The sequence below is a fragment of the Cyrtonyx montezumae genome, unplaced genomic scaffold (genome assembly GCF_038088225.1).
Source record: "Cyrtonyx montezumae isolate F1298 unplaced genomic scaffold, pur_monq_1.0 scaffold_6, whole genome shotgun sequence".
NCBI classification, from domain to species: Eukaryota; Metazoa; Chordata; class Aves; order Galliformes; family Odontophoridae; genus Cyrtonyx; species Cyrtonyx montezumae.
This window is the reverse complement of record NW_027072067.1, coordinates 11,144,883-11,154,082: the sequence shown is the minus strand read 5'-3', so window position 1 is coordinate 11,154,082 and position 9,200 is coordinate 11,144,883. Positions and strand designations below refer to the sequence as shown.

The window sequence follows — 9,200 nt, the reverse complement described above, 5'->3', positions numbered from 1 at the left end:
CTGCTCCCTGGCCCTAGAGCCAGCGCCGGACCAACGGCGCGGGGTTGGCAGCCACAACATGGAGACGAGAGCCTTGCTGTGTAGCTTTTATTCACGCGCGGGGTGCCCATCGCAAGGGCTCTCCATGGGTGGTGGAGGCTGGGTGAGCAGGAGGGGCCGCAGGCAGCAGGGCGTCCATCACTGGCACGTGTTGTAGATCTGGACTTGCTGGTTGATGGTGGCCAGCACCTCCCTCATCCTGGCCTCCAGCCCATCCAGCTGGGCCGCCTTGGCGTCCAGCACCCGCTCGTTCCGTTCATACGCCTCCTCCAGCGCTGCAGGGGAGGAGGACGGGGGCAATGGGTGAGCACAGCCCCTCACCACGTCCCCCCCAACCGCAGCACCCTTCCTGGCCTCACCTCGCAGCTTTTGCAGCTTGCCCTGGGCATCTTGCAGCAGCCCGGCAGCCTCCTCGCGCAGCTGCTGGGCCCGGCCGCCTGCCTGCTGCGCACCCTGTGCCCGGTGCTGCACCAACTCCTGGGCGGCCCGGTACCGGTCCCTCAGCGGCCCCTCCAGCACCTGCTTGGCTTCGCTGGCACGGTCCCGCGCGATGCCAGCAGCGTCGTGGGCACGTGTGGCTGCCAGGCTGTTGTTGGCACGCTTCACCTTCAGGGCGTCCGTCTGTCTCTCCAGGAGACCAAGCCGCTCCATGGCGGCGTTCAGCTGCTGCTCAGCACCCAGCGCCTGTGCCCGCATCTGCAGACAGGCTGTGGTTGGGTGTCTCCGTGGTGTGGACAGGCAACAGGGCTGCCAGGAGCAGTGGCAGTGGAGGGTGCCCTTACCGTGCCAATGGCGCGCTCGCTGTGCTGGATGTCAGCAGCAGCGCTGTGTAGTGCCTGCCCGGCCGTGCCCTGCGCTTGCCGCGCATCCTCCAACGCCTGCTGCACTGCTTCAGCTGTACCCCGCACGCCCTCCGCCCGTGCCCTGCAGCCAAGGCAGCATGGCCTCAGTGCCTCAGGCTCCAGCAATGCCGTGTCCCCACGTCCCCAGACTCACTTGGCCCGCTGGGCATCCTGCAGCAGCTGCCCAGCCTGGCGCACATCACCGGCCGTTTGCTCCAGGATGGCATCCACGCTGGCCAGGCTGCGCACCCGCGCCTTGATCTCCTCTGCCAGGCGGTGGATCTGGGCCGGTGAGGCGGGCAGAGATAGCTCCAGCACGCGGCTGGCCACTAGCTCAATGCTTTCGGGGTCAGCCCCCTCCTCTGCAGGTGGAAGCCATCAGCATCACCCCCTGTGCCTCAGGGCAGAAGGGGCGGTGTGGGTGGCCCCCGCACACTGCACTCACGGCTCAGGAAGGCCTTGACGTGGCTGATGAGCTCCCGCAGCTCCTTGTTGGAGTGCTCCACGCGAGCCCTGGTCTGGTTAGCCTTGTCCAGGGCTGCCTGTGCCTGCAGCCGAGCCTCGTCCGCCTTCCCCTTGGCCTCAGCCACCTGGGAGGGGCAGAGACCCTCAGTGCCAGCACACAAGGCCACGCTGCCCACTCCCACTCACATCACGCACCCTATGGGAGAGCTGGGCCACCTCGCCAGCCGCCCGCCTCAGCTCCTCCTGTGCGTGCTGTGCCCGGTCCAGCGCGCTGTCGGCCGTGGAGACGGCCCCACCACAGCTCAGGCCCCCGCAGCGCCGTGTCCCGTCCTCATCCCGGCAGCCAGCTCCTCCACAAGGGCTCTCAGCGCAGGGCACATCCCCAGCAGCGCCGCACACCTGCAAGACCGGCGGGGCTGAGCTATCCCCAGGCGCCAAGCCCCACTCCCATCCCACATCCCACCTTCTTGTTGAGCGGGTGCAGGCTCAGCTCCCGTGCCCTGGCCGCCAGCTCTGTCAGTGCCCGGCGGCTGGCTGCATTCTGCCGGTTGAAGGCATCCCTCCTGCTGGCCAGGAGCTGCTCGGTGTGGTGCCGCGTGGCAGATGAAGCACTGATGGGGCTGGGTACCCCACGGGTGGAGGCATCTGCCCGGCGCTCAGCATCCTGCGACTCCCAGTGGGACTGACGGATGCTGTCGAAGGCACCTGGAGGCAGTGGGATGGCATGAGACTACTGCCTGCCACTATGGAACACCGCTGTGGGAACTGCAGTGCTGCCTACCAAAGAAATTGGAGGTCTTGAGGGCATGCAGCCGCTGCCCCAGCTCACGCAGGGTGTGGTTGAGGGCACGGGCACCGCGGTCCACAGTGCCCAGCACGTGGCTGGTGTTGTAATTGGCATCCTGTGCCGCTGTCAGCTCGCTCTCCAGCCGTGTCAGCCTCTCGGTGGCCTCCCCAATCTGCTGCCTGCAAGGCAAGGAGGTGACAACCCTGCCACAGCCTCGCAGAGCTGTGCCCCATGCCCTGTGCTCACCGCAGCCCCTCTGTGGCATGCATCAGGAATGCGGCGGTGGCGGTGGTGGCGTTGCGGGCGGCCACAGCATCACGCACAGTGGCCAGGCTCTCCTCCAGCCGTCGGAAGGTGCCCTCAAAGGCACCGGCAGCCCCGGTGTGCTGCAGGAGGCTGGCCTGCTGCGCCAGAGCCCGGGTGCGGGAGGCCAGGTCCTGCACCACGCGGTCCCAGTCCCCAAAGCAGGGGTGGCAGGGCTGGCAGGCCGGGAAGGTGCCAGAAAAGCCCCGGGCACACTGGTCACAGCGGACACCTGAGACACCGGGCCGGCAGTCACAGTGCCCACTGCCACGATGGCACTGGGTGCTGGCGATGCCACGGGGGTCACAGTCACAGGCTGCAGAGAGAAAAGGGTTAGGGTGCCACAGGACATGGCACAGCCCCTTGCCCACCTGGCTCTCACCTCGGCACTGCAGCCGTGGGTCACCCCAGTGCTGCTCCTGGCAGTCGGCACAGGTCCGGCCCCCGAAGCCCGGCTGGCACGAGCACTGCCCTGTGAACTGAAAGACACAGCGCAGCCAAAGCTGGCATCCCGTTCCCACACCATCCCCTCAGCCTCCCCAACCCTGGGGCATCTCACCTGGTTGCATGCAGGTGACAAGGAATGCTGGGGGTGGCAGGCGCAGGGCTCGCAGCCCTGCCCACTGCCCAGGTTCCAGAAGTTGGGGCTGCAGCGGTCACAGCTCTGTCCCTCCACATGGGGCAGGCAATGGCACTGCCCACTGTGCCTGTCACACTGGCACTGCTGTGGCCCACAGGTGCTGGGGTCGGTGCCCAGCATGTTGCAGGAGCAACCTGCAAGCAGTGGGAGGCTGAGCGGGGGTGGGGGCTTGGGAGAAGATGTGATTAGAATGCAGATAGGGATAGGATGGGGAGGAGATCAGAAATAGGATGGGGATGGAGTAAGGGTTAGGGTTAGGAGGGATAAGGGCACAGGGAGGGATGGTATGGGTCAAAATGCAGATGCAGGCTGGACAGGGATAGGATGGAGACAAGATGGAGATGGGGTAAGGACAGGACAAGGACAGAATCAGAGAAGCTATGAGGGTGGGGATGAGTGATAGAGGATGGCACAAGATGAGGATGTAGGTGGGACAGGACAGGGCAGCAGCTGGGCAAAGGAGGTAGCCACAGCAGGACAGGACCCCACAGTGGCATGCACATGGGCCCTGAAGTGCTGGGGCAGGAGGCACATCTAGCACATCTGTGTATACTCACGCCTGCAGCTGTGCCGTGTGGCATCCCCATAGTACCCGGGCTGGCACTCAGCACAGTGTGGCCCAGCTGTGTTGTAGAGGCAGCGCAGGCACTGTCCCGTGCGCCGGTCGCACGCCTCTGCATCCGTCATGTCAATGTTATCGTGGCACTGGCAGGGCAGGCAGCGCCCACCGGGTTGCAGAGGGTCCCCGTAGTACCCAGGTGCACACTCGTCACAGCGGGGACCTGCTGGCACAGAGCACTGGGCAGTGCCTGGGGACAGTGCTGGGGACACCCAGCAAGCCACGGCAGGCACCCACCTGTGTAGCCAGGGCTGCAGCGGCAGACAACCTGCCGGGAGCGCCCATCCTGGTAGCAGGAGGCAGCGAAGTGCCGGGGGCTGCTGGGTCCATCAGGGCAGGGGCAGGGCCGGCAGTGCTGGCCGGAGCCCAGCGCTGGGTTCCCGAAGTGCCCGGCCGCACAGCTGGGCGTGGGCAGTGGGGTTAGGGCTGACGGTGGCTGTGGCACCCTGCCCTGCCCCAGGTGAGTGAGCACCCTGCTTACCGCTGGCACCTCTCGCCGTCTGTGTGGTCGCGGCAGCGCAGGCAGCTTCCCGTCTGTGGGTCGCACTCCTCGGCGTGCCCGTTGCACTGGCAGGGCTGGCAGGAGGGGAAGCCCCAGTGGCCCGGCTGGCAGCGGTCACAGCGTGAGCCATGGGCACCCTCGCGGCAGGGGCACTGCCCTGTGACGGTGTCGCAGACGGCACTCAGAGATCCTTCACCACTGCACTGGCAGGCTGTAAAGCACCAAAGCATCTATGGGCTACAGTCCCTGGCAGGCAGGGAGCACCTCTCCCTGCATCCATTGCTCGGGATGGGCACTCACGTCGGCACCCGCCGGGCCCGAAGCCGAAGGTGCCCGGGGAGCAGCGGTGGCAGCGCCGTCCCACGACGTTGGGCTTGCAGCGGCACTGCCCGCCCTGGGGCCGGCACTCGGCGCTGAGTGAGCCCTGCGGGTCGCAGAGGCAGGCTGCGGGCAGGACACAGTGAGCACCGGTCACCAGCATGGCGTGTGGGGTGTGTAGGGCCATACTCACGCAGCGCCCCGTCATGCAGGATGGCTGAGAGGCTGTGCAGGAGCCGGGAGCAGGGCTCTGCCACTGGTGTTGACCCCACAGTATGGAAATGCTGTGCACAGCGGTACCGCTCAAAGGTCTCCCGACGTTCCATGGCAGCGGGGTCACCCGCGATGAACATTTCCAGGGAGGAGTAACGGGGCAGGAGCACTAGCTGTGGGGGCCAGCAGGATGTCACCCTAATGCCACATCCTTTGTGCCCCCTGAAGCATGTTGCCCCATCCCAGACCCCTCACCGAATCGATCAGCACACTGCCAGTGGGGTCCTGCTGCCCCGTGGCACAGCCCAGCTCCAGGCGGATGGTGTAGGAGACGCCCCGCTCCAGGCAGATGGGATGGGGCAGCACCACATACCTGGTGACAAGGCAGAGCAAGGGGAAGTGGGTGCCTCCTGCCAGCCCTGCTCAGCACAGCCCTGCTGGGGCACTCACCTGGCACCAGACACGAGGCTGGTGGAGAGCTGGTCATCAGCAGGGATGGTGTTCCCACACGGGCTGCTGGCAGACACGGGGCTGGGGCGCAGCACCCGCACCCTCACCTCGTTCCAGGGCTCTGGGTGCTGCATGCAAAGAACAGACAGGAATCACTGCATCAAATGCCGTGCATGCCCTCATCTGGAGGTTAACAGCCCCATCAGTGGGGCTCACCTGTGGCTCGTAGCGGATGATGACATCGTACTCCATGGAGAAGGGCAAGTCGCTCACACGGAACTCCACCCATCCGCCCTCTTGCATGCGGGCAAAGCCTGTCCCTGTCCAGGAGGCTGGGTGACCTGCATGAGGCTCACGCTCCACCACTGAGCCCTGAGGAAAGGGGTAGAGGTCAGACAGAACCCCAAAATGGGCCTCAGTCAGCATGCACATCTCAACCCCACTGCCCCCAGTCGGTGGCACCTGGCTTGGAGACCCTGCAAACATCCCTCACAGTGCTCTGCTCAGCCTGTGTCCCCACGAGGGTCAGCTCTGCCCCTCACCTTGTGCAGCCGGGCATCCTCGGCCTCGTAGGTGTAATGGTCCAGGTTGATGCGGTAGAAGCCGGGCTCCACCTGCTCGCACTGCCGTCCCACTATGTGGCTGCGGCACTGGCACTGCCCGGTCTCCGTGGCACACCTGGCACCCCAACCACATCATCAGCCAACCACAGCTAAAGGATTGCCCCTTCCACCCTGAGCTGTGACAAAACTCACCGGTTGTCACGGGCACCTCCCACGTCGCACTCGCAGGGCCGGCAGCCAGGGAGATCGTGGCTGAGAGCCCAGTGCTCGGGCTGTGGAGAGCAACGGGGTCAGGGAGCGGCCAGCTGCAGTGCCACGGCCCTGAGCACCATGCAGGGCCCCACTCACCAGGCACTGGTCACAGCTGCGCCCCGTCACCAGCCGCTTGCAGAGGCAGTCACCACTGATGGGGTCACACTGGCTGCCACCAGCCACCGTGCCGCGGGGGTCACACCAACACCCTGTACACAGACAGTGTCCGGTGGTGCCTAACACCTCTGGGTGACCCCACGCCCCGGTACGTACGCTGGCAGCCCTGTGGGTGGGCAGCACTGAGCCCGAAGAAGCCAGCTTTGCAGCGGTCACAGCGAGGGCCCTGCACATGCTCCTTGCAGCGGCACTGCCCTGCGATCAGCCCTCGCTCCGGGTCATCAGCGCTGTCACACAGCCCCCCATCCACGGTGCCATCGGGGTCACAGTCACACGCTGGGGACAGATAGGGTCAGTGCCAGAGCCCTCGTGCCAGCCCCACAAGAACAGGGCTGGATGCAGCCCTGTGCCACCCCACACCCCAGCACCGACCTCGGCACACCGTGGGGTCCCGCAGGTCCTTGCTGGGGTCCTTGTAGTAGAAGGGCTTGCAGAGGTGGCAGCGGCGGCCCATGGTGTTGTGCTGGCAGCCGTCGCACACGGCCCCGCTGGAGTTCCCAGTGGCCAGGAACACGGCCATGTCGAAGTGGCAGCGCCGCGAGTGCTCGTTGCAGTCACACCCTGCGAGGACGGCACCCCTGGTACCCGACCCCAACCCGCTGCACGCAGGACCCCAAATACTGGTGGTGCAGGACCCCACAGTCCCACACCGTGCTGGTGCGGGTGCGTGACACTCACGGCGGCAGGCGTTGGTGCTGGAGCCCTCAGCCGGGCGCCAGGGCAGCTCGTGGTAGAAGTCCTCGCAGCGCTCACAGTTCAGCCCCTGCGTGTGGTGCTTGCACACACAGCGCCCGTGCACCTGCCAGGACGTCACGGTGAGGGGCTGCGGGACGGGGCACTGCAGGCATCCCGCTGCGGTGCGGCACAGGGGTCACCTACCATGCCATCCGCAGTGGCGGTGGCCGCGCTGAGCGGCGCGCACTCCGAGGCGTGCCCGTAGCAGAAGCAGTTCCCGCGCAGCACCATCTCGTACAGTGCGTAGTAATACTTCTCGCGGATCTCCCGCCGTGAGTCCAGCAGGTTGTCCCCCAGCGTGTGCAGCTTGGTGAGGTTCACCCGCAGGTTGGTGACGCGCAGCAGCTCTGCACAGGAAGTTGGCAGTCCTGTGCCCAGCTGCAGGGCACCGTGCTGGGCTGTACCACGGCTGGGCACAGACTGCCCCGTGACAGCAGTGCTGCACGGTGCATGGGGCCAGCAGGGCTCCCCAGGGACAGCAGCTTCCCAGCAGCCGGGCCCCGCAGATTCCTCCCCTCCTGCTCCCAGCCTAAATTTAGCCTGAGCCATTAACCCGCTGCGTCCTGCACCATTCATCTGCCCACCATCAGCTCCATCCTGGTGGGCTGCAGGCGCTGCACCGGGCACTGGCATGGCCCTGCCTTCCATTGCTTGGTATTTACACCCAGCTGCAGGGGTCCCGCAACTCCTGGATCCAGCCCCTCCGTGGGGTGCAGGATGAGGAAGACAGCAGCCAAAATAGCGGCACCCAAAATAGAGCTGCAGGGCGGCAGACGGGCGGGCGACTCACCCTGGATAGCGGGGCTGTAGGGATCGCGGATGGGGATGGCGGGGTCCAGCACACGGTAGATCACCTGAGGGATTGAGAAGGGTGGTGAGGGGGCAGCGGGGTCCCCCAAATGCCCCTCGGTGCTGTCAGGGCCTCACCTCCCCCTCGGTGGAGGGCTCGATGTCAGAGTAGCGCGACTCGCAGATCACATCATCAATGCGGCGCAGGGGTCCACGGGGGACATGGGGGAAGGACGCAGCACAGTCGTAGGCGAAGTAGCGGTACACCTTCCAGCTGCGGCCAAAGTCGGCCGAGCGCTCCACCAGCATGGCTGCGGGGCGGAAGGTCTGCGGGGCACACGGTGGGATGGGGCACACGGTGGGATGGGGGCACACAGTGGGATGGCAGCCAGGGTTATGGGGTCCGTGCCATCCCGCTGCGCCCACCTTGAAGGTCATGATGAGGTGTGTGAAGTGGAACTCAGCCTCCAGGTCCAGCTGGATGCTGACGTGCTCCACGCCTGGTGGGGGGACACCCGTGTGACTCCAGCCTTGGCCACAGCAGCGCAGGGCTGAGTCACGGCTTCCTTAGTGTGGGAGGACGGGAACAGCAGCCCCCCAGGGACGCTCTATTGCTCACCGTTCTCTGCCTGCCACCACGCCTTCTTGGGGCGGGGGGCAAAGGTGGTCAGCACGTTCTCGATGCGGTGGCTGTGGGTATTGCTGCGGGCATCGTAGGGTCTCCGCGAGTCACAGACGAAGCACTTCTTCTCGTCCTGTGGGCAGGGACTCGACGGTCACCCCACCCCACCACATCCCCGTTCCACGCTCCCCCGTCCCCCATCCCGCATCCCACGCCTCACCTGGAGGTGGCTGACGATGCAGTAGGGCTGGGGCCGCCGCAGCCCGCAGGTGGACGAGGCGCTGAGCCGCGGGGCTCTCCCCACCAGCAGGTCCCCGGTGGCCGGGTAGCAGCTGCCGCGGGCGCAGCCCTGGGGGGTGTCGGGAGAAGAAGCGGCCCACGCGGCCCCTCCCGGCCCTGTGTGGGCAGTGGGTGGATGAGGCTGGACCCCACGCGGAGCTCCGTTCCTGTCCCGCACAGCCCCGAAGCAGGGGTCCCTCCTGCGATCCGCCTGGAAATGACCCGCGGGGCCCAGACACCCACCCGAGGGTGTCCCGCGAGTGGGGGCCGTGCACTCACCGGACGGCAGTGGGACGAGGAGGAGAAGGAGTGGGGGGAGGAAGGCTGCGGGGCCGCGCATCGTGGCAGGGCGCAGGTGCCGCCGCGTGGGGTCCGGTCGCGCGTGGGTGGCCGCGCGTGGGGGTGCGGGTTCCCTCTCGCCGACCCTCAGCGAAGTTGTGGCGGCGCTCGGGGCTGCGCGGAACTCGCGGGGCGGTCCCTTCGCATGGCGGCCCACGCCGGGCCGGGAAGGGCCAGCACCGCCCCGCCGGAGGCCGGGGGTACCGCGGGGGGACGCGCGGGGCTCGGCCACGCGTGACAGTGAGAGGTCGGACACGGGCAGCCGC

At 66.8% G+C, this 9,200-nt stretch overlaps 1 protein-coding gene across 1 annotated transcript; it reads right to left on the bottom strand.

The window, feature by feature from the left end:
- Positions 1 to 92: 92 nt before the first annotated feature.
- Positions 93 to 9,114, bottom strand: LOC136056966 (laminin subunit beta-2-like). Its single transcript, XM_065749382.1, has 32 exons — positions 8,875 to 9,114; positions 8,537 to 8,712; positions 8,314 to 8,449; positions 8,121 to 8,194; positions 7,833 to 8,021; positions 7,696 to 7,759; positions 7,050 to 7,252; positions 6,849 to 6,969; positions 6,543 to 6,731; positions 6,267 to 6,446; positions 6,090 to 6,202; positions 5,934 to 6,013; positions 5,721 to 5,856; positions 5,395 to 5,550; positions 5,179 to 5,306; positions 4,984 to 5,101; positions 4,709 to 4,901; positions 4,498 to 4,641; positions 4,177 to 4,408; positions 3,933 to 4,096; positions 3,634 to 3,858; positions 2,996 to 3,210; positions 2,819 to 2,915; positions 2,380 to 2,752; positions 2,128 to 2,312; positions 1,810 to 2,051; positions 1,542 to 1,745; positions 1,327 to 1,471; positions 1,036 to 1,243; positions 822 to 963; positions 399 to 735; positions 93 to 314 (listed from the first exon to the last, which is right to left on the bottom strand). Exons 1-32 carry the CDS (start codon positions 8,933 to 8,935, stop codon positions 178 to 180), a joined length of 5,367 nt encoding a protein of 1,788 aa, XP_065605454.1. The 5' UTR covers positions 8,936 to 9,114; the 3' UTR covers positions 93 to 177.
- Positions 9,115 to 9,200: the final 86 nt, after the last annotated feature.